Source organism: Carassius auratus, chromosome 14 (genome assembly GCF_003368295.1).
Source record: "Carassius auratus strain Wakin chromosome 14, ASM336829v1, whole genome shotgun sequence".
Taxonomy (NCBI): domain Eukaryota; kingdom Metazoa; phylum Chordata; class Actinopteri; order Cypriniformes; family Cyprinidae; genus Carassius; species Carassius auratus.
Window position 1 is genome coordinate 4,280,274 of NC_039256.1, and position 24,212 is coordinate 4,304,485.

At 42.0% G+C, this 24,212-nt stretch overlaps 2 protein-coding genes across 2 annotated transcripts in view; both read left to right on the plus strand.

Moving 5' to 3' along the window:
* The window catches only part of limch1b (LIM and calponin homology domains 1b), a 241,614-nt gene extending 225,499 nt beyond the window's left edge, over positions 1 to 16,115 (plus strand). The window contains exons 17-21 of the mRNA XM_026279634.1: positions 5,651 to 5,738; positions 5,912 to 5,995; positions 6,839 to 6,947; positions 15,682 to 15,784; positions 15,956 to 16,115. Of these exons, the coding sequence (XP_026135419.1) occupies positions 5,651 to 5,738; positions 5,912 to 5,995; positions 6,839 to 6,947; positions 15,682 to 15,784; positions 15,956 to 15,981 (410 nt within the window). The 3' untranslated portion in view covers positions 15,982 to 16,115. The remainder of the gene's footprint in view (positions 1 to 5,650; positions 5,739 to 5,911; positions 5,996 to 6,838; positions 6,948 to 15,681; positions 15,785 to 15,955) is intronic.
* Positions 16,116 to 18,748: 2,633 nt separating this feature from the next.
* LOC113114349 (leucine-rich repeat extensin-like protein 5) lies at positions 18,749 to 22,452 on the plus strand. Its single transcript, XM_026281261.1, has 2 exons — positions 18,749 to 20,601; positions 22,332 to 22,452. Exons 1-2 carry the CDS (start codon positions 19,481 to 19,483, stop codon positions 22,450 to 22,452), a joined length of 1,242 nt encoding a protein of 413 aa, XP_026137046.1. The 5' UTR covers positions 18,749 to 19,480.
* The last annotated feature ends 1,760 nt before the right edge of the window (positions 22,453 to 24,212 follow it).

The following is a 24,212-nucleotide window of genomic DNA, read 5'->3' on the forward strand; positions in this document are numbered from 1 at the left end:
GTGATACTCCAGCCAAAAAAAAAAGCCGGCAAATGACATCATCAGAGTGGGGAAGAAAGGTCTTACAGTTCCAAGTAGCCAAATATGTGAACTGAAGTGTCGTGTCAGATCATGGCCACAGGGAGGAACAATGCTTTTTGAACCCAACTTAGAAAGTGTCTTACCGGAGGGATTACAACTATTTCCTGCATTAGTTGATGTGCCCGGTGGTGCCTACAAAGCTGTGAAAATCTCCATCTGCAACTTCACCAAGCATGACATTTTTCTGCCACCAAGGACAGTCTTAGGCTGTATAGAAGAAATTGTTGACAGCAAACCAGTCAATCTGTGTTCCCCGGCTAAGCAACCAGCAAAGTTGAAAAGTGATACATACACATGTGTCGCACAGGTTAGCACAAGCAGCGGTGCCAGCAGCAGAACGAACAGCTCAGTAGAGTCTCACACACAAGAAAAGTGGCACCCCCCGGTCAAATTAGAACATCTTGATCAGCAGCAGCAGGAGATGGTGCGCCAGATGCTTTTCGAGGAGTCTGATGTGTTTGTAAAAGAAGAAGGAGGCATCGGTTGTATACCCGACTTACAGCTGAAAATTAATGTGGTAGACAACAACCCAGTTCAAAGATGCTATAACTCCATACCTAAGCCCCTTTATAAGGAGGTGAAAGAGTATGTGCAGAATCTCCTAGACAGAGGTTGGATCCGCAAATCTGTGTCTTCATATTCATCTCCAGTTGTTTGTGTGCGGAAAAAGGACCAGAGTCTGCGGCTGTGTGTAGACTTCAGAGGCCTGAACCAGAAGACCATTCCAGATCGTCATCTGTTGCCCCGAATCCAAGACCTGCTTGACAGTTTGGGGGGCAACACATGGTTCTCCATCCTGGATCAAGCCAGCGTGTACCACCAAGGATTCGTGAGCGAGGAATCCAGACACCTTACAACCTTCAGTACACCCTGGGGGTTGTATGAATGGATACGGATACCATGTGGCTTGACGAACGCACCTGCGGCTTTCCAGAGGTGTATTGAGGGTGTGTTGGAAGGTATTCGAGATGAATGCTGTGCTCCATACCTAGACGATGTGCTGTGTTACTCAACGTCTTTTGAGGATCACATACATCACCTCAGACAAGTTCTCAGTCGCATGAGAGAACACTGCATCAAACTAAGATCAACCAGGTGTGAGTTGTTTAAAAGAGAGGTTTGTTACCTCGGCTGATTGATGTCTGGGGAAGGAGTCAAGATTGATCCACAGGATTTGGCAGCAGTGATGGCACTCAAAGAAAAAGAGCCTCGCACAGTTGGAGATGTCAAGTCCCTGCTGGGGTTTCTGGGGTACTGCCGCTCCTTTATCCAAGACTTCTCTCGACTTCCTAAGCCACTGTTTGAACTGTTACAGAAACCCACGGAAACAGACGGAAGTCACACCAAAAATCAGAGAAACAAAAGTAAAGTTGGAGCTCAGAAAGTAGATAAATGACAACTCCCATCCAGAACCCCGATCACATGGAGAGCACAGCACAGGGATGTAGTAGCCAAGCTAGTTGACATGTTGACGAATCAACCCATCTTAGCTTACCCAAACTTTAACCTTCCATTCATACTGCACACTGATGCATACAATGAAGGATTAGGAGCAGTGCTATATCAGCGGCAGGACAACAAGTTGTGGGTCATTGGGTATGGTTCCAGAACTCTTACACCTGCCGAGAGAAATTACCACCTCCACTCCGGAAAACTTGAGTTCTTGGCTCTCAAGTGGGCCATTTGTGACAAGTTTCGTGATTACTTGTATCATGCTCCAACATTCACAGTTTTCACGGATAATAACCCTTTGACATATGTCCTTAGCACTGCCAGACTAAATGCCGTTGGACACAGATGGGTTGGTGAACTGGCTGACTTTCACTTCGATATTAAGTACAGGCCAGGGAAGATGAACACTGACGCAGATACACTGTCAAGGTAACCTGTGAAACTTCAGGATGGTATGAAAGACCACACGGAGACCTTGTCACCTGAGATTGTGTCTGCGGTATGGCAAGGCAGCAAAGCCCTTCAAGAAGGTGACGTACCTTGGGTTGCAGCATTGCAGCTGTAAGGTGGAAGTGCAGAGGTTGTGCCATCTGCGAGTATTTACAGTGTTCCATCAGAAGATATCCAGGCAGCACAGCAAGAGGAATCTGCTATCTCAGAAGTTATTTCCCTAAAACTGATAAAACACTCAAAACTGGATTCCCAACAAAATGGACAAAAGAAACATGAGGAAAGAGACCAGGAGACTGCTGTATGAATGGAATAAGTTAGAAGTGGATGACGGGATTCTCTATAGGCGGACTGAACAACACAGGCAGCTTATCCTCCCTGAGAAGTGGAAACCTCTGGTGCTTAAGACCCTGTACAATGACATGGGCCATGTTGGTGCAGAGAAAGTATCTCATCTCGCCCGCGAGAGGTTTTATTGGCCAAATATGAAGCAGGAAATAGAGGACTATGTAAACAAAAGATGCAGCTGCATTAAACAGAAACGCCCAAATCTTCCACAGAGAGCACCAATGGAACACATATCCACAAGCAGTCCATTTGAGTTAGTGTGCATCGACTATCTCCACCTGGAGCAAAGCAAAGGCTATGAATAAATCCTGGTCCTTGTTGACCACTTCACGTACTTTGCTCAAGCATACCCAACAAGGAACAATTCGGGAAAAACAGCAGCCGATAAGATATTTCAAGACTTCATCCCTCGCTATGGTTATCCGGAGAAGCTCCACCATGATCAGAGGAAGGAGTTTGAGAACAGTTTGTTCAACAGGTTACAGCAGCTGGCTGGTATTGGTCATTCAAGAACCACACCGTACCACCCACAAGGTAATCCTGTGGAGAGACTGAACCGCACACTTCTGCAGATGATGCGTACCCTGGAAGAGGTCGGTGGAAAGATCAGTCAGATCAGTCAGTGGAAAGATCACCTGCCCCATGTCGTGCATGCCTACAACTGCACAAGGCATGAGGCCACTGGCTTTTCCCCATTCTTCCTCTTGTTTGGTCGACCTCCACGCTTACCTGTTGACATACTGTTCCCACCAAAGACAGAGCCTGAGTCATCCGATCGACAGACATATGCACAGAAATGGGCAAAGAGGATGCGTTTCGCATATGAAATTGCTGCAAACAATAGTGAAAAATCGTCAGCCAAAGGAAAGAGTCAGTATGACAGAGCAGTCAGGGGTGTTGTTCTTCAGCCAGGCGACCGAGTGCTGGTAAAAAACCTGTCAGAGAGAGGGGGGCCTGGGAAGTTGCGCGCTTACTGGGAGCAGACAGTACACCGTGTTGAGGAGAGAGTTGATAATGGACCAGTTTATAAGGTGCAACCTGAGAAGGGTCCCAAAACCCTCCGTGTGTTACACAGGAACTTACTTTATGAATCATGTGTGTGCATGTATGAATCCTGTGTGTACATATGTGAATGTAGTGTGTACGTTTATCTTTATTGAGACTCTTTTGGCTCAGTATCCCGACGGCCATTGGCCTTTGACACGTTGCAAGTGTGTATATGTGTCTGCGTAAACATGAAACCATGTCTGCATTTGTGATCAGAAAAACGACAAACAACATATAACGCTACTCTATGTACACTGCTCAAATGTTGCGTTTGAATCATCAGTGGCAAATTCTTAAGTCAGAAGCATCAGACTTTCCTTGCAAAGTTGTTATTACTCCACTTTACAGAAACAGACATCACACTGTAGGCTACTTTCTCAGGAAACATTCATCGTCCTCCATAAAATGCGCTGCACAGATCTGAATATTTATGTTGAACTGTTCCAGAACAGTTTTGTAAATACAGTGTTGTAGGTGGCAAAAATAAGCACAGAACTATGAGGTTGCTTTAATTGTCTTTTCAGTCATGCATCAGGCAATGGAACAGAAGTCATCCAATGTATTAACAAACAAAAAACAAAGTGCAAATAAAACTAAACTTAAAGAAAACATAAACAAATGACTCACATTTAACATACTGACAAAGAGAGTGTTGGCCACTAATCCAACTAAGCTTCTTCTTTAATAAACTCTATTTCCATCATGAAACCCAGTGAGCATTTTAAATTACATGCATCCCAAAAAACATTTAAAAAACATTCTCCACACTCTCAGTGATTAAGGTCCTCCCCTCACGTAGATGGAATAAATGTGGCTTCCTGTTTGCGGGCTGGCCCCTCCTACTAGGAAGCTCCAAAGGGAAAGGTAAGACAGAGAATCATCATTATCAAACAACCATTATTTGTCTAATTTCCATGTACTTTTTCTTATTTACAAAGACCAAGATCTTACACCAACAAACATCAGTCACACTGGAATGTGCACCTTCCATGTGACTGAAGAAAAGTGAAAAGAAACAATTAATAAAGTTATCTTGAACAAGACTTTGTGGTATGGTTCTTTAACTTACGTCACATACACTAACTATGTCACAAAGGCCAAAGTAGTTTTGCTTTCACAATGAAACACACAGCTTCTCCACAACATAGCGACAGCAACAATACTACAGTGCGTATCAAAGTCAAACCTTCTTTCTTTGCTTGAACATTTGGGCAGAGTTATGAAAATCTTATTACATCATGATGTAGACCTGTGTGTGTGCATCATATGACCCCTTTAAAAAATAAAAAATATACCTAAGATGACTTAAAATGCTGTCTAGGAAACTTAAGTTTTTGAAAAAGGATGTTATGCAATCTGTAACTGAATATCTTTCAAATATTTTTAGGTAACCCTCTGGTGGTCTTCTGTCATTTAATACCGCAACGTTTTATGTTTGGATTTTTTTTAAAGGTACTTTAAGTTTTCTGACATTTGTAGCACTTGTTGTATGAACACAAAACAATTATGGACATGCTCAGAAAAAGGCTAAATGGACCATGGTGAAAATAAATAGGAAATACAAAAATACAGTGCAATTTTGGGGGGTATAATCTACTTGATAATGTCTTCATTTATTTCATAATGCAAAAAAAAAAAAAAAAAGTATTTAATTCTGACTATAATGTATATAATTCTAACAATAATATAAATTGTATTATATAGTATAATTATATAGTATACCTAATTATAAGTGCATAGGGCAGGTGTCAAGCTCAATTCCTGCAAGGTCACAGCCCTGTAGAGTTCAGCTTCAACGCTACTTAAACATACGTGATCCAACTAATCAAGTCACTTTTTATTAATTCAAAATAATATTACATATTTTTCTAATATTTTTATTATTTTATATAGGCATACATTTCACATTATTTACTGTAGAGGTGAAAATTGTTTAGTGCCATTAAACAAAATATAGTAGGCCTACATTAATTTCTCTTTCAGCTCTCTCTCTCTGTCTTTCTCTCTCTGTCTTTCTCTCTCTCTCTCTCTCTCTCTCTGTCTCTCTGTCTCTCTCTCTCTCTCTCTCTCTCTCTCTCTCTCTCTCTCTCTCTCTCTCTCTCTCACACACACACACACACACACACACACACACACAAGTTATACCTATTTGTCATCTGTCTGATTTGACCACCAAGGATCGCAAGTTTGACCCCTAGGTGAGGAATACCAGAGAGTTTAATACTGGTGAAACCACATCAAATTTTGCATTAAAAATGACTTTACTTTACAGATATGCCACTGGGTAACAGACAGAGACCCCAGCAGAATGAGACCTGGAAAAAGAATACATCTCAATCAAAATCTGGTGGACGCAAGAGGTATATGTCTTTGTGCATATATTCTTTCATTAATTTCTTTATCCTCACACAAGTTGAAAAGTGTTGTTGTTTATATAATTTTTGATTGTTTAAATCTTACTTATTGCTGTAGCTTAATTATTCTGAGCATGTGTGTGTGTGCATGAACACTGCATCTGGCTTTCCATTCTCAGGTCTGACTCTGTAGAGAACATTGGCCCAAATTCATCAACATCACCTTCATTCACAGATACACAACCACCTCCATCACCAAACAGGTAAAGAACAGTTTCCCTGATGTGAGTTCCCAACTAAATATCCAAATGATCCAGTGTTAAATGTTCACTCATTCCCTGTTTCCACCCATCACAAAACAGAATTAATTGTAAGTGAATTTTGAGTCAGTATTTGAGTTTGAGTCATTAGTTGTCATAATTAAATTTGCATTATAAGATAATATGAACAAATATCAGTATTGGCACTCCCATTTCAGTCATCCACTAGTTTTGATGCTGTGGATTTTCAATTATTATTTTTTGCTGCACTTTATTATAAGTTGTCTTTGTCACATTGTAATTATAGATTTTAGTATAGTAATGTTAATAAACAAAATGTACTCATTATAGGGTTAAGGTTAGGATTAGGGTTAGTTGCAAGTAATTATTTATAATTTACTGTTTTTACTTTTGTCATTAAATGTAAAAACTTAAAGTGAAAGTGACATGACATACAGCCAAGTATGGTGACCCTTACTCAGAATTCGTGCTCTGTATTTAACCCATCCAAAGTGCACTAACACAGCAGAGAACACACACACACACACACACACACTGTGAACACACACCCGGAGCAGTGGGCAGCTATTTAAGCTACGGCACCTGAGGAGCAGATGGGGGTTCATGCATATGCCCAAAGACAGCTGTCTTGCTTAAGGGCACCTCAGTTGTGGTATTGCCAGCCCAAGACTCAAATCCAGAGTCAAAATCTCTAACCACTAGTCCACGACTTCCCCAAAAGGACAGTATAAGGATAATATAAAATATAATATATACAATAATAATAACTTAATTTTAATGTAATTATTTTTTAACATACATTCACTTTTGTTTGTGTATGTGTAGGTCTGTTAGTGGGAAGAAACTTTGTTCAAGCTGTGGTCATTCACTTGGTAAAGGTGCCGCCATGATTATAGAGACTCTCAGCCTTTATTTCCACATCCAGTGCTTTAAGGTATGTTTACATATTACAGCTGGAAAATTACAGATTCCCACTTATATTGTGATATAATCACTATATTGTCAATGTCACTGAAGAGACCCATTCACAGGATGAGAACTTTAATGATTACTATACAGTTTTAATAGTCATTCTAATTTTATTAGAACAGGGAATTCCACACCTCACACAATTTTATTGTATTTATTTTTTATTTTTTAATTTGATGAACACTGACAGTCAGTCAAATATCGCATTGACTTTAAAGAGCTGAACCATTTCAATTGGCATATGACGTAAATGCACACATCCAAAACGTAGTACATTATAATCCAATTTTGTGGATGTAAATATATATGTTATCATTATAGTTTCTTGGTGTTTATGTAAGATCTGTTATAGTGATGAATGTTGTGGATTTTACTTTTTTAAATATTTTCCATATTCTTATGAGATATTTTCCAGATGAACCATCAGGTTTTATGGCACATTGAAGATGTTTGGCTTTTCATTTAGTTTTACTGTCAAGGTACTCTATGAGGTTCAAAAATCTGTGGTTCATTTTTTTATTATTATATATTTTTTTAAGTTTTTGAATCAGAAATACAGTAAAATAGTAACATTTTGAAATATTATTACAATTCAAATTTTTTTTTTTTATTTGAGTATATTATTAAATTAAATTTATTCTGAATTTTCAGCAATCATTATTCCAGTATGGAACACGGAGTGGAGACAGGAAGTGATTTTAAATGCAGAGTTTATTTCAAGCAAAAAAAAATGTCTATAAAACAAGACCAAAACACAAGAAACAGCAAGGAGAGATAATGAGGAATAGCATGTATATGCATGAATAGCAAGTGAATGTCGATAGGAGAGGTTGAGTGGTAATGCTGTGTTTTTGTGCATTCTTTGATTGAGTGCTAAGTTGTATCACCTGCAGGTGAATAAATCCAGGGAATGTGAACAGAAGGCGTTTCCCAATGTCAAGGATACTTCCTTGGTAGGACTGATCCTTCCAAGTCACTTCCTTCAGAGGCTAGGTGAGAGTCCTCTTTAGCAAACGGAGAACACGTAAATGGAACAGGCTAGCAAGTGCACGTAATTGCGTCATTACGTCAGTGAAAAGGTCCGTTTGAATAACGCTGTGAATGGGATCATTAAATTACTTTGGACAACTTAACTTATAAAATAAATGCCGTTGACGCAACCAATTGTTAAATGACAGGTCTGGTTCAGTTAACCATTTGTATTTGTATAATTTACAATATTGTACTGGCATTTTAACGTCAAACTTTACTTATATTTACTACAGTTATAACAAATGTTTGGTAAAGTAAATAAAAACCGTTAACGCTCCGACTACGTTAATGTTTGACATTTTTTAATTTTTGAACTAACATTAGATTGCAAAGCTGCGCGCATAGGATTGTGGGTGATTTGAGAGCGCGAAGAGCGTGAAGGATACACATGTGCATCCTTTCCTGTGTATGGGATATTCTTCGAATGAAGGACCTTGGTTGAAATTCCGAGATTCCTCGACATTGGAACAGTCCTTCGACGGATGTCGATGACGTAGCATCCTCGAAATACTGGCTTCCGAGGATCCTTCCTTGACATTGAGAAACACCTAGAGTGAGCAGGGTGAAGACTGTGATGGTGATAATAGTGAAAGCGAAAGTGACGTGACATACAGCCAAGTATGATGACCCATACTCAGAATCCGTGCTCTGCATTTAACCCATCCAAAGTGCAAACACACAGCAATGATCACACACACACCGTGAACACACACCAGGAGCAGTGGGCAGCCATTTTTTGCTGCAGCACCCTGGGAGTAGTTGGGGATTCAGCGCCTTGCTCAGTCTCGGTATTGCCAGCCCGAGACTCACAACCTCAGGTTCGCTTTTAGAGGTGAAGCATGCCAATATCGAGTCATTTGTCCTAGCTACTTTGCACCTTCACAAAGTGCATGGATGCAGCTTTGTCTCCATTGTAACTCCAGAGTATCCATGTACTGAATTATCTTGATGACTGGCTAATCTTAGTTCAATTTAAGGCATTATCAGTTCTTGCATCAGGCTAAGGTATTCCAGCCAGCCTATTCCAATGGTTGTTGGGTTTATGGCGGCAGCGGCCCTTGTCTCACCTTGTGGTTATACACCGTACAATGCACAATTAAAAAAATATATTTTTGCTAATTTTCAAAATCTCTGTATATATTTTCAATAGTTTTCTCTCAGTTTTACATCTATAATCAGGGTCATTAACTTTGTAAGTTGGAATGTGAAAGGTCTTGGTAGTCCTTCTAACCTTAACTAAGTAAAGCTAATATAACTAGATGTTTCAATCCCTTTAGAAGGAAACTCTTGATAGTAGCAATCGGTGTTGAGTGGTAAAAAAACAAAGGGAGGGTAAGGTATGTCATTGGGGTCATCAGGTGGGAACCCTGCTTCATCGACGTTTCATTGATTTAAGCCCACAACATCTCCAGAAGGCTCAACAGTGTACCCAGTGTCCCAGGTACACCCCCCTCCATGCCATACCCTCTATGTCCCTGATGGGCTCTGCATGGCAGGGGCGTCCTTCTCCCTGAGTCGGGCCTAAACCTGACCGCATACCATCTGTCTCTACCTTACTGCCCAGATTGGATCCTTGCGCTTAATCCAGAGCCAGTTACTGCTTTTTTCAGCAGCACTTGATATGGACTTGATAGCCTCTTGGAGAGAGTGACCCTTCACCCCTAGATGTTGCAACAAATCCCCTGCATCCCACCTCTACTGGAAAGATGCTAGTCTTCCAGCCGTTCTGGGATGCTTCAGGTCAGAATATTTGTTCTTTTTCCTCTCATAAGCCTCTTCGACCCCCTCTTCCCATACTGTTAATTCAACAACATATACCAGCTTTGATGTTAGAGACCACAGGACCATGTCTGGCCGGAGTGTTGTAGCCACTATTTCTGGGGGAAACACAAGCTTCTTATCAAGGTCCACTTCCAATTTCCAATCCTGTGCTGATTGCAGGAAGCTTGCAACTTTTGGTGTTATAGGATAGGAAGTTATAACTCACAGTCACAGCCAGCTTGTTCCTGAGCGTCACATAAAGAGATGCACACATACAAATGAATTGCTTGACTTGCAAGATTATTTATTCAATAGAAAATTATCTGTTACGGAAATATAACACAATTTCTAGGGATTTAAATTAGGGATGTCCAGATCTGATCACGTGATGGGAAATAGGGCCTGATCACATGGTTTCAGACTCGATCGGAATCGGATGTTTCCTCTCGATTAGTACTCGGAGATATATATATATATATATATATATATATATATATATATATATATATATATATATATGAAGAGGAGAGAAAAAAATGCCCTGTGAGAGTGCGAAGACGCAGGACATCATAGCCAAGATAGTACAAATCAGGGGCGTAGATTACACTGGGGACATGTCCCCCCACTTTTATCATCACGGAAATCACGTCCCCCGCTCATTGTCGGTCAAGTATGTTTGTATAGAGGTTTTCAAGAGCTGGTGTGAATAAATATAGATTTAAACTCAAAGAGACAGGATAGTCTGCACATGACCTGATGTTTTATCCGGACCCAGAATACAGCTAAATGAACATCACGGAGCACTAAACACTCCTGCAGTGTGTGTGTGTGTGTTTGTGTGTTTCATTCATACTCGAAGCCGGGGGCGCTCTCACACAGAAAGTCATATATAAAGTCAAATATAGAGCAATGCCACAGGTTGAACAGATCTGTCCCCTGGCTTGGCATTGTCTCTAAAGGCGTTGCCCACCAAGCCACTTAAAACAACCTCTACGCTGGTGGGCAACTATGGCAGTCCTTCAAGCATATTAACCCGACCTGCTGGGAGATATCGATGAGGGGGAGGGGATCAAGTCCCAAGATATCGAAGAGCTTAAGACGGACCGCTGATCTATCCCTCCGCATCACTAAAGAGATCACTCGCGCAAAGAGGCGGTGGCGTTCCAGAGTTTCCTCCCTCGTCGCTCTGGTGGGGCATCTGGCTTTCGGGGGCAAAGCCAATACTGAGTACTTCCCTTCGGCCTTGCTCTCTCGCCCTGCTAATTCACAAAATGTGTAGATGTGGCTCTGTTTTAGTGAATCCGCATTCTGATTTATATCAACGATTGGTTGATTCTAGCTCAATCAGAGTACATGGCAGTTCAACATCAAGATGTCATTCTCGCTCACATGGGGGAGCTGGGTTTGAGACTAAATGCCAAGAAGAGTGTACTTTATCCAGTTCAGAGAACCACCTTTCTAGATGTAGATTCAACCATGATGTAGGCACGTCTGTCTCCTACTCAGATCAAGTCGATCCTCACATCAGTCAAGATAGTCAAAGAAAGCCAGTCACTCACTGTCAAACAGTTTACGAGACTATTAGGGCTGATGGCAGCTGCATCCAATGTGATACCTTTTGGCTTGCTGTACATGAGACCCCTATAAGTGGTGGCTCAAGTCCAAGGGTTTCTCCCCGAGGGGGTATCCACTTTGAATTATCAAGGTCACGCAGTGATGCCTTCGTGCCTTAGACATGTGGAAGAGACCTTGGTTCTTGAATCAGGGCCCAATGCTGGGAGCTCTTTGTCACTGTGTAATGCTAGCTACAGTCTGTGGAGCGGTCACCATCTGACATGACATATCAATTGTCTAGAGATGCTGGCGGTGTGTCAAGCATTAAAACATTTCCTCCCAGACCTGAGAGGTCACCATGTGTTGGTGCGCATCAATAAAACTTTGGTGGTCTCTTATTTTAATCACCGGGGGGTCTGCATTCGCGCCTCTTGTACAAGTTGGCTCACCAGATCCTTCTGTGGTCCCAGGGCAAACTCCTCTCGCTCAGAGCAGTGTATATTCCTAGGAGATTGAATGTGGGAGCAGACATACTGTTGAGACAGGGGCCAAGGTCTGGGGAATGGAGGTTTCACCCGAGGTGGTGAAGCAGATATGGAGAGTGTTTGGCATAGCCCAGTACCTCTTTGCAACTCAAGAGACATTGCAATGTCCCCTCTGGTTCTCTCTATTTCATCCAGCTCCTCTGAGACTGGAGGCTATGGTACAGACCTGGCCGAGGCTTCGTCTGTATGCATTTCCCCCTATCGCTCTGCCCCCGGGAGCTCTGGCGAGAGTATGCCAGGACGGGGTCCGTCTGTTGTTACTAGCCCCGTTCTGGCCGGGCCGAGTATGGTTCGCAGATCTGATTTCTCTCCTCGACGGCTCTCCATGGGAGATTCTGATCAGGACAGATCTACTCTCTCAGGTGCAGGGCAAGAAAATTCACCCTCGCCCAGAGTTGTGGAAACTGTGGGTGTGGCCCCTGAGGGTGTACGTGGTGGCCACCCCCTTGTTAAACATTTTCTCCGCGGTGCACTGAGGCTGAGGCCTCCAGTACGGGCAGTATGGCCCCTAACTACCTAGACTTTGCCCCTGGTATGGCCAAAACATTTTTATACCCTCGAGCGGGTTATATTCCTAAAGTTCCCTCTGTTAGTCACAACCCATAGTATTGCAGGCCTTCTGCCCTCCTCCCTGTCGGGAGCCAGACCAGGAAAAGCTATATTGTATGTGTCCAGTTTGAGCGCTGGATGCATATGTCCACAGAGCAGCCCTATGGAGAAAATGTGACCAATTGCTTGTTTGCTACAGTCCCCCTAAAAAGGGTTTCCCTGCCTCTAAGCAAACCCTAATCCTCTGGGAATCCTCTGGTCTTTCCCCTCCTTTGGGAGTCAAGGCTCACCCTACTCGGGGTATGGTGGCCTCTAAGTCCTTCTCAGCAAGTGTGTCCCTCTTCGACATCTGCAACGCTGCGGGATGGTCCATGCCTTCTAAGTTCGTCAGATTTTACAATCTACTGTAGATATGCAAGCCACTCCTGGCTCTTCTGTTCTCTCGCCTTAGCTGTGCTCTTTGAATACACACTAGGCAGGGATTTGGAAGTCTGGCAGCGTGGGCACATCATTCCCCAAAGCGTTCGATGCAGCTCGAGCTCCTGAAGAGGGACGCTTCGAGGTTGCGAATGTAGCCATAGTTACTCGAAGGAACGAGACGCTGCATCACATCGCCATACTTCCGGCACCCCTGCTAGCGCTTGCTTCCCTACTCGAAGCTGAAGACAGCTGCACAGCACTTGCTTTTATAGCTTCCTGGTCGCTACGTCACCCCACCTGTGACGTCACGCCCTTCCATTGGACAGATTGCACACATTATTCAGAGTAGGTCTCGCCAAAGGCGTTCCCCAAAGCGTTCGATGCAGCGTCTTGTTCCTTCGAGGAACTAGGATTACTTTCGTAACCTTGGGACGTTTTCACAGAAAAACAGAAACTTTTGGAAACACGAAGACATTAATAATATACGATAAGGAAAATGTATGTTTTTTTCAAATCATCTCCAGCAGGTGATAAATAAAGTATATGAACAATGCAGTACTAATTGACATAGCATTACAGTATAGAAACTATTTTGCCTCATTATGTGATAAACAGTGTTTGTAGTACTGTATATAAACAAATCATTATTATTTATTGACCAGCAGTTATAGATTTATAAGCCATTTAAAATCTAGAAATGATAGAATAATTAATGTTGCCTATACTACTAGTCAGAAGTTTTTGAACCGTAAGCTTGTTAATGTTTTTTTTTTTTTTTTAAAGAAGTCTCTTCTGTTCACCAAGCCTGCATTTATTTTATCCAAAGTACAGTAAAACAGTCAAATTTTTACATATTTTTACTAGCCTATTTAAAATAGCTGTCTTCTATTTAAATGTATTTCTAAATGCAATTTATTCAACATTATGGATCAGTTTTTTCACTGTCCTTTATTCTTTTTTATGTATTATAGAAGAGTCGGTATCGATAGATACTCAAAATCAAATGATTCGGACTTGGACTATAGGGCAAAATACCTGATCGGGACATCCGTAATTTAAATAAACAATATAAAATAAAACTACGACGCATTAGACTCTGTCCCAATTTTTTGTGTGTGTTTTACTCCTCGTGTGTCTCTTATGCTCCTATTTGGTTTTCCTGTTCCTCTCCTCATTTCTATCAATTCCAGGTGTTCCCCGTTCAGTAAATTTGGTTCCAGGTGTGTCCCATCAGTGTCTTGTGTGTAAATAGTATTTCCTGTGTTCAGTTCTGTGTCTGGAATTGTTAATGTCTTCTGCGTTCCCGTATCTGCCTGTTTATGTTCTACATTAAATTCCATGTTGAAGCATTCTCCAGTGTCTCCACATTCCTTCCACTCCATGGAGTGTGACAGAATGCTGGACCAAAACTGTAAGCGGCATTCTTTCTCCCTGGGTTTTTTCTGTTTTTTATTTTATTTTATTTACCTATTTATTTTGTTGTGCGATCCACCATGCATACACTGATTAACGAGCAAGGTTCATCAAAGTGTTTCAGGCAAACCCAGACCCTTCGCAAGGGCTTTTGTGCCACTCGCCCTCCCCAGCTCCCTTGAGAGGCAAGCTCTCGCATTGCTGTTCCGCACTGGGATAACTTTCCATCATCCCATGGAGCTCGAAGACACAGACTGGAAGAAGACAGTCATCCCGTGTCTGGAGAGTCTCTGATCTCGATCCAGAACCCCTCCGCCGCCTGGTCCAGGGTCAAGTCAGCCATCCACGGCTCCCCCACACCCGCCGGAGTCCGTGGCTCATCCAAGTTCACTGGCTGTTAATATGGCAAGCCATTTGAACATTAATGTGGGAAGCCTTGTTTCCAAAGTTTACTCCATTGCCTGCTCCTCAAAAGCACCTTCCAGAGCGCCCTTCAGGACCTGCTCTTCGTAAGTGCTTTCCAGAGCGCCCTCTAGTGTCCGCTCCTCATAAGTGCCTTCACTGGGAGTGCCCCAGAGTTTGCTCCAGTGTTGGCCCAGACCACGCTTTTTCCTCCTGATCCAGAAGAGGAAACTAGTGGTGAGGAGAAGGGTGTCGGCCCAGGCCCAAAAACTGAGTTTACTCCAGCGTCGGCTCAGTCCCAGAGCAGAACCCAGGAAGGGCTCCCAATCTCCAGTCAAGCCCAGGAGGGGCTCCTAAGTTATGCCCAGTAGGGGCTCCTGTTCCTGAGTTAAGCCCAGGATGGGCTCCTGATCCCCCATTAAGCCCAGGGTCTCCTGATCCACCATGGCCATCTGGGTCTCCTGATCCGCCATGGCCTCCTGGGTCTCATGATCGCCCATGGCCTCTCGGGTCTCCTGATCCACCTTGGCCACCTGAGTCTCCTGATTAGTCATGGTATCCAGAGTCTCCTGATCCGCCATGGATCATGGAACAGGTGCCCCCTCCACGTTGGATGTTGGGTGGAGCGAGATCACGCCTTCTAGGAGGGGGAGTAATGTTAGACTCTGCCCTCTGTTTTGTGTGTGTTTTGCTTCTCATGTGTCTCCTATGGTCTTATTTGGTTTTCATGCTCCTGTCCTCAGTTCTATCAGTTCCTGGTGTTCCCCATTTACTTAATTTGGTTTAATGTCCCATCAGTGTCATAGTGTATAAATAGTATTTCCCGTGTTCAGTCCAGTGGCCGGTATTGTGAATGTCTTCTGAGTTCCCATGTTTGCCTGTTTCTGTTCAACATTAAATTCCATGTCGACACATTATTCAGTGTCTCCTGTTTTTATTTTTTATTATTATTATAAATTTTTTTACAGTGTTTGTATTTTAGTTTTCATACTATGAAGTGTTAAATCTCTCTCTCTCTCTCAGTGTGGAATCTGTAAGGGCCAGTTGGGTGACACCAGCACAGGAACAGATGTGAGGATCAAAAATGGTCTACTCAACTGCCATCAATGTTATATCCACTCCCGCTGTGAGTTACACACTTGCATCTGATATTTGATGTATCAAATGAGAAAAAACATATTCCTGAATATATTAGTAACACTGCCCTGGAAGCTAAATAATGAATGTAGGTTTAATTCATTGTTAAGAACATTGTTAATATATCATTGACTTTTAATTTCTCTTGTTCTTTTTTTAGCCTCTGGACAGCCCACAAACTTGTGAGCTCATTGATTTTGAGAGCAAAGAAATCTACCCATAATACTGTCACCCCCAGTCCTCCCCCAATACACAAAAGTGAATTTTGCACCCTCAGATTCCAGATTTTGAAATGGTTGTATCTCTGACAAATATTGTCCTATTCTAACATCTTATTTATTCAGCTTTCTGATGATGTATAAATTGCAATTTAAAAAAAAAACTACACAGTACTTTGCAAAATTCTTTGGCCATTAGAATTTTCACCAACAAAAAATGGTTTTAAGTCCTTTATTTCTGTTTTGCCGTAGTGTGTCAGTAGGAAATATTAGTTTTCATTTTAAAACATTGCCATTAAATGTAATAATCCAGTGAGATGTTTGTTTGCACAAGGAGTCTGACAGCAGCCAGTGCTCGACACAAAGATCAGATCTCATCATCATCCAGTCTGTCTGGAATGCCGTGAAGAAACAGAACAAACTGAGACAGATTAAATCCAGTGGAACTGTGACTCCAAAACGCTTAAAGAAGCCTGCAAAGCTACAATACTGTATAAAGTTTTAGGCACTTGTGTAAAAATGCTGTAAAGTAAGGATGCCATCAAAAAATGCCATAAATATATTTTATTAATTAAATCAATTTGGTGTGACCACACTATGTATTAAAAAAAGCTTTTGTCCTTTGCAGGTAGGGTTCTTGAAGTGGCAAAAATAATGTTTGGAAATGTAAACTGATATTTACTATCGACACACTACCACAAAAGATAGAAATAACTGACTCAAAACCATTTTTGTTGGTGAAAATACTAGTGGCTTAAGACTTTTGCACAGTACTGTGTGTGTGTGTGTGTGTGTGTGTGTGTGTGTGTGTGTATATATATATATATATATATATATATATATATATATATATATAATTTTTTTATATATAATTTAAACACCAAAATCTGTTAAACAAAAAAAACTAACAAGAGATTCCTGTCTGCAAGTTATGTTGTCTTTATTTTTGTCTATAAAGATAAAAAAAGATAATTTTTAATTATGGGAATGCAGTTCCTCTAATACCCATTGATCATTGTATTTCCTATGTGGAGAAAAGTATGCATTTTTATACATAAGTACATTTGAGTTGATAAAAAAAGTGCATGTAAAGTGATAGCTAATTAAGAAAACAGCCATATTCATATAGCAGCTTTTTTTCATGCAAATCACTGTCCTTAAGTTGTTTGAGGGTTTGGAAAGTTGTTGCACTGAAGCAATGTGGCAAACTCTTTTGAGAAGAGATATGACATCTACATGAGAAACTTAAATAAGAGTTTTACTCCAAATACAGTTGCAATGCTCAGTTTCAGCTTTTTCAGAGCGCACTCTACATTTTTCCCCCCTGGCAATTGTATTAAGCAGAATTTAAAGTCATTACATACATCATAACATACTCAATGGCTAAATTTAATGTTAGTGTCTTTGAGTTATGCACAGCACAGAAGAGCATATTAAGGTTTTATTATTATTATTATTATTATTATTATTATGTTTTTATCATGAAAAGTAGTTTGACAAAGTTGGCTATTTAATCTTCTTTCATAATTGATTTATTTTGCCAGCCTTTCTGTGCTTATAGGGTCTGGTCATGTATTTTATTTTAATTCACCATAATTTTAGCTTAGCAAAGGGGCAAGTTATATGATGTTTAGGAGGGGGAAGTTACTTTGGAATATATATATATATATATATATATATAGGGGGGTGAAATGCTCATTTTCACTCAATATCCTGTTAATCTTTAGTACCTATAGAGTAGTACTGCATCCTTCATATCTCCAAAAAGTCTTTAGTTTTATTATATTTATAAGAGAAAGATAGTCTGTACCGTTTTTTCCCGGAAAAACACAAGCGGCTGGAGGCGAGACGTGTGGGCGGAGCTAAAGAATCACGAGCGTGCGTAAGCTTTTGCGTTAAGAGCGTCTGGAAGCTGTGACATTACCGTGAGGAAAAAAACATCATCCAAAACAAACCATGGCTAACAGTCAGTTTCAGCCGTATATTTATGATCCACAATCAGATCCCGAGGCTGAAATTGAACAAGAGTAGCAGCAGCAACGACTACAGCAGGACGTCTCTATGTGGTATGTATTGAAACTGTATATATTTGCTTAGCGGTTTTGGAAAATGATTAAGTTCCACTTTATGTCATCTTTTTTTTTTATTTAAATGTGTACATGTGGGAAGTGCAGTTTGATGCCAACATCGCATGTTGTTTACTTGATGTGCTTACGCGCCGATAGCTAAGTTAACAACACAGAGATATTTGAAGCAGTTTTACTCACCGCCTGCGGTTCCAACACACGATCGTGACCCTTTTTCGTTGGGACTGCATCATCCTTAAGAAATAAACGATACACAAATCCGGCGTCAAACTGGGCCTTGTTTGTAAAACAAGCATCTTCGAAATGCAGGGAACAAACAAAAACACTTCCATAACTCCGTTGATGCTCTGTAAAAATAAACTCCATCCACTGGTCCCTTAATGCTGTTTTTTTTTCTTTGGTCTGCTGTGCTTTGGTGACATTTTGCTCTCTCGCTGTGGTCAGTGAATGTCTCTGCTCAACGGGCGCGTGCGCTTTTCTGGGAGAAGTGCCCTTAGGACCCATATAAGGAAATTCTGCACCATCTAACGTCACACAGACCCATACTCGAAAAAAACTTTACGAAACTTGTAACAAACCGGAAGGAGTATTTTTGGAACATTGTCAATGTTTAGCATGGGAATCCAACTCTTTAACAGTGTAAAAAAAAACTCAGTATGCATTAAATAGCATTTCACCCCCCTTTAATGTAGTAAAGTTGTATGTAGTCTATGTTATCTCTATCGATGTTCAGTAAACTCCTCTTGTGATTTATACCCTCCTCGTGCACTTGTTCTCTACGCTAACAGACACATGACTGTAGCAGAATCACAGACCCAAAACAGTTTTGTTTTGCACTGTTTTTCTATCGTTTTGTTTTTTGTTTGGCAATGGCAATCCCAGCTGTCCAACTCCTGTGCCTGGAGCAACTGGACCGTTTGCTGGAGGACCATACTAGGGACTTTCTCAATCTGGCGTGCCTTACCCACTCCCCCACCGCTCGCTCTCTAATTTCTACTACATCGGCCTGAGCGAGCAGTGTAAGGCACGCCTACCGGCGAAAGGTCCCAGAGAGGATTTCACCGTTTTCGTGGAGTGGGTGCTGGAGAAAAATGGATCCGCATTTACCATCTGCACCGCCGAAGAGGAAATCTCCAGAAACACTCCCGAACCAGAGACCAGCCAGCCGCCATCCCGCCAAACGGATCTAGAGCCCTCACAGCTGCAGACCCCGAGCCAATCACCGACACGGAGCAGGACCTCGAGAGCGCGACTGACCAGGTGTGTGAGCTGGCAACACTGTGCGTCGTGGGACGATTAGTGGAGATCGAGGGCGTGGAGGAAAGCCCTGCCCACACTTCTGCGACTGAGGGTGAGCTGTATTTGGTTTCTGGAAGTTATATGGAGCAATTTATGGACCTTATGGACTGGTTTATGGAGGTAATTTCTAAATCCCCTGTTTCTCCGCTGGTTCCGTCCAGCCCTGATCCTCCTGTATACCCTCCCAGTCTCCCACTCCCACCTCCTCCAGTCAGTTTCTCTGCTCCATTTCCGCTGGTTCCGCCCAGCCCTGAATTTTCAGTTTCTCCGCTGGTTCCACCCAGCCCTGAATTCTCTGTTTCTCTGCTGGTTCCGCCCAGCCCTGAATCTCCTGTGTCACAGCTGGTTCCGTTCAGCCCTGAATCTCCTGTATTCCCTCCCTTCCTCCCTCTCCCGCCACCTCCTAGACCTGCCTGTTCCTCTGCTCCACTTCCACTGGTTCAGTCCAGCCCCGTATCTCCTGTTTCTCTGCTGGCTCTGTCCAGCCCTGATCCTCCTGTGTTTCCTCCCTTCCTCCCTCTCTCATCTCCTCCTAGACCAGCCAGTTCCTCAACCTCATCTCTGCTGGTGCCAGTCAGTCCCGCAGCTCACCCTCAGTCCGCGCCATCTGGGCGCGATGGTTCGCAGCAGGACTTCCAGTCTCCTGCTCTGCCTTGGCTGGTGGATTCCCCGTCTCCGCCTCCAGCCTCTGAGCCCTGGACTCCTCCTCAGTCCTTTGACCTAGCGGCTCCACCTTGGCTCTTAGCTCCACCGTGGCCTGGCATCCCACCTGCTCCACCGGGCTCCCTCTTCCCTCCGGCTCCACCTTGGTCAGTCATCGACCATCCACCGCCTCAGCACTTCATTCCTCTGGCTTTGCCTCATCAATCCATCCCTCTGGCTCTATCAGGCTCCTCCTTCCCTCTGGTTCTGCCTCCATCCTCAGTCACTCCGGCTCTGCAGTGGTCTTCCTCCTCCACCATGGCTCCTCCCGCCGTCGACTCCATCATAAATTTCCATCCTGGCTGGTCTGTGGAGCACCATTTGGCTCCTCCTGCTCCGGGCCCCTCCCTGGCTCCTCCCTCCATCCATCTAGCTCCTTGCTCCCTCTTCTTCTGCCTCTTGCCTGCCCCACGCCGGCCTCCAGAACCCCCACCCTCCCTCCGCTCGTATTCCTCTCGCGGTGCGAGGACGCACCGTTCCGGGAGGGGGCGAACTGTTACGTTCATGTTATATGTAGTCTGTTATCTCTATCGATGTTCAGTAAACTCCTCTTTGGATTTATACCTTCCTTGTGCTCTTATTCTCTATGCTAGCAGACACACGACTATAAAATGTATATGTGTATATATATATATATATATATATATATATATATATATATATATATATATATATTAAATCTAAGGTTTGTTTATAAATTGCTGAAAATGAATCTAATCTAGTCTTTTTTTTCAATCAATCAATCACCTTTATTTATATAGTGCTTTAAACAAAATACATTGCGTAAAATCACTGAACAACATTCATTTGGAAAACAGTGTCTCAATAATGCAAAATGATAGTTAAGGCAGTTCATCATTGAATTCAGTTATGTCATCTCTGTTCAGTTTAAATAGTGTCTGTGCATTTATTTGCAATCAAGTCAATGATATCGCTGTAGATGAAGTGACCCCAACTAAGCAAGCCAGAGGCGACAGCGGCAAGGAACCGAAACTCCATCGGTGACAGAATGGAGAAAAAAACCTTGGGAGAAACCAGGCTTAGTTGGGGGGCCAGTTCTCCTTTGACCAGATGAAACCAGTAGTTCAATTCCAGGCTGCAGCAAAGTCAGATTGTGCAGAAGAATCATCTGTTTCCTGTGGTCTTGTCCTGGTGGTCCTCTGAGACAAGGTATTTACAGGGGATCTGTATCTGGGGCTCTAGTTGTCCTGGTCTCCGCTGTCTTTCAGGGCAGTAGAGGTCCTTTCTAGGTGCTGATCCACCATCTGGTCTGGATACGTACTGGATCCGGGTGACTGCAGGGACCCTCTGATCTGGATACAGACTGGACCTGGTGGCAATGGTGACCTCGGAATAAGAGAGAAACCGACAAATATTAGCGTAGATGCCATTCTTTTAATGATGTAGCAAGTACATCAGGTGTTATGTGAAGTGTTTTTCCGGTTCTGGTTTACCTAATTAATGCAGCCTAAAAATCCTTTAACGGATTTGGATATTAAAAGCATATTAGTATGTTATGTGTATGCCAGGTTAAAGAGATGGGTCTTTAATCTAGATTTAAACTGCAAGAGTCTGTCTGCCTCCCGAACAATGTTAGGTAGGTTAGGTAGGTTATTCCAGAGTTTAGGCGCCAAATAGGAAAAGGATCTGCCGCCCGCAGTTGGTTTTGATATTCTAGGTATTATCAAATTGCCTGAGTTTTGAGAACGTAGAGGAGTATAATGTAAAAGGAGCTCATTCAAATACTGAGGTGCTAAACCATTCAGGGCTTTATAATTAATAAGCAATATTTAAAATCTATACGATGTTTGATAGGGAGTGTGGAAGATTTTTATTAGTAAGGTTTTAATTAATCAAGTATATAATCAATGTGAATCTAGCCATTTTTGCTGCTAGTTATTATTCTATTAAAATCTTATAGGTCTAAAATCTAACAGAAAGTTGCCTACGCCCTGGAATGTACCAAACTGATGAGAAACACATGGTCAGACATACATTGAGGGCCTGTGTTTAGAGTAAATCAAGCAGAGGCCTCTCCTCTCTAGGGATGTATGAAAAGTGTAGTCTAAAAGAAAAGTTTGACTATGTGGAACCCCCATATAGTGTATATAAGGAGAAATCAAATAGCATTCGAGAGATCTGCTTGCAAGGAGCTCTCGGCTTTGTTTTGCTTAAAATAAAGTATTTTCTTCTGAGAGAAAAATCCCTGACTGCGTTTGATTCTTCGGAGAAATGGCAAAAGACACCACAGATTTGACCACCACAGATGGGACTGGACAAGAGTAGAAGAGTGGACAGCCGCTTTTGAGCTGACCGATGATCAACACAACCGGGTGGCCACCATAAAATAAGGTAAGCATTTTTGCTTATAAAATTTGTTTGTGTTTGTTGGGGTCAGTTCTGAGTGGTAAGGACACTTAAAATCTACTCTTCCAAATTTAGAAAAAAAATAGGATATCTAAATTGAAAAAGGCGTCTTACTCCAGAAGAAATAACTGCATGCACATATTTGGTTTATTAAAAGGAAAGCCTTGGGAGGTAACCTTGATTTAAAACAAAAATGGTGTAGGCAGAAAAACATTGTATGCAATGGTCTGTGTTTATTGGATAGCTGTGCCTAGGTAAGGACAGTGATAAACGGATAAGCAGATTAGTTAAGGAATCGCGAGGAAAAGTCCCACGGATACCGCTTTGAGAAAGTATAAGTGAAATTCTTGAAGGTCAGAATAGGTGGGCCCTTAAGGACGCTCTAGGTAGAGTGAGCTCTAGGAAGAGCTGTGTTTTGTTGTGTGGATGTAACTGTGTCCGGACGAATGAATGTGTGAACGATGATGAATGTATGAACAAATAAATTCCGTATTGGGTGGGTAAGGGTCGAGCACCGTTCCTGGACCGTCACTTCGGTGTGAACTGGTAGAATTGGACTCGACCCAGATCCACTTGAGAGGGATGAATGTATGATGAGCCTTGTTAATAAAAGGACAATTAATGACTGATTATCCCTTAGATAAAGGGAAAAAGTATGCAAGAATAAGCACTCTGGCTAAATAAAGAGCGTAGAAAGTGTGAATGAGTTTAGGAAAATAGTATCAATAAAGTTTGAACCGAGATCTATAATAGAGTTTTGCGTTTTGGATGTCTGTGTGAAAGGGGAGAAAATTTTCTGAGCCCAGTACAGTGGGAGTGAGAGCAAGGGAGGAAGTTTCCACATTAAAGTTGTATTACATGGGTGGACAAAAAAAAAGGAAAGAGAAGCAAAAATAAAAATAAAGAATTATTGTTAGAAATAGTTATCTAAAAAGTGATAATAAAATAGAGTAAATAAAAGACAGTCAAATAATAATATAAATAAAAAAGTGTAAACGCATGAGACAAAATAAAAAACTAAATTCAAAAAGGTATGACACATAGTAAAGAATAAAAAGTAGGGTGAAATGGGTAAAAATAGTTAAATTAAGTGAAAGGAAAAGAAGAGATTGTAACCAAGTGACTATAAAACTAAAAAGTTGATTTTTGGTGGTAATAATATAAATAAATAATATAATCCACACCAGTGGAAATAATTGGATTAAAATATCCACTGTGTAAAGAGCAAATAAACAAAATCTCAAAAAAATGGCAGAAGAGAACAAAAAATATGACGACAAAATGGCCAAAGGAAGGGACATTTGTAGTAGTAGTAGTAGTAGTAGCCATTTATTGTCACTAATCACAAGTACCAGCGAAATTAACCATCAACCTGTCCATACATACATACATACAATATGACAGTGGGGTAGACAGGACAGGAAGACAGGGTATTTGAGGAAGAAATAAGTACAGCATAACATTTGGTAAGTGAGGAGAAAAAAAACAACACCCAGACTATGCTCCTTATGGGAGCACAGTATGAGAACAGGAAAAACACCTCAGCACAAAAAAAGCACATAATCAATACACCCTAGACACACAACTTTGCAACTGGGTACGGAACTTGGGGTGGTTGAGGTAATCCAGCGCAGGCAAACAGCCATCCGGTCCCAGCAGCTTGAAAGCGCTAATCACAGACCCGCCTGCCAGACTGGCGGAACAAAGCGGCGAAGGTGGGGGATGGGGGTTGGGAGGGTGAATG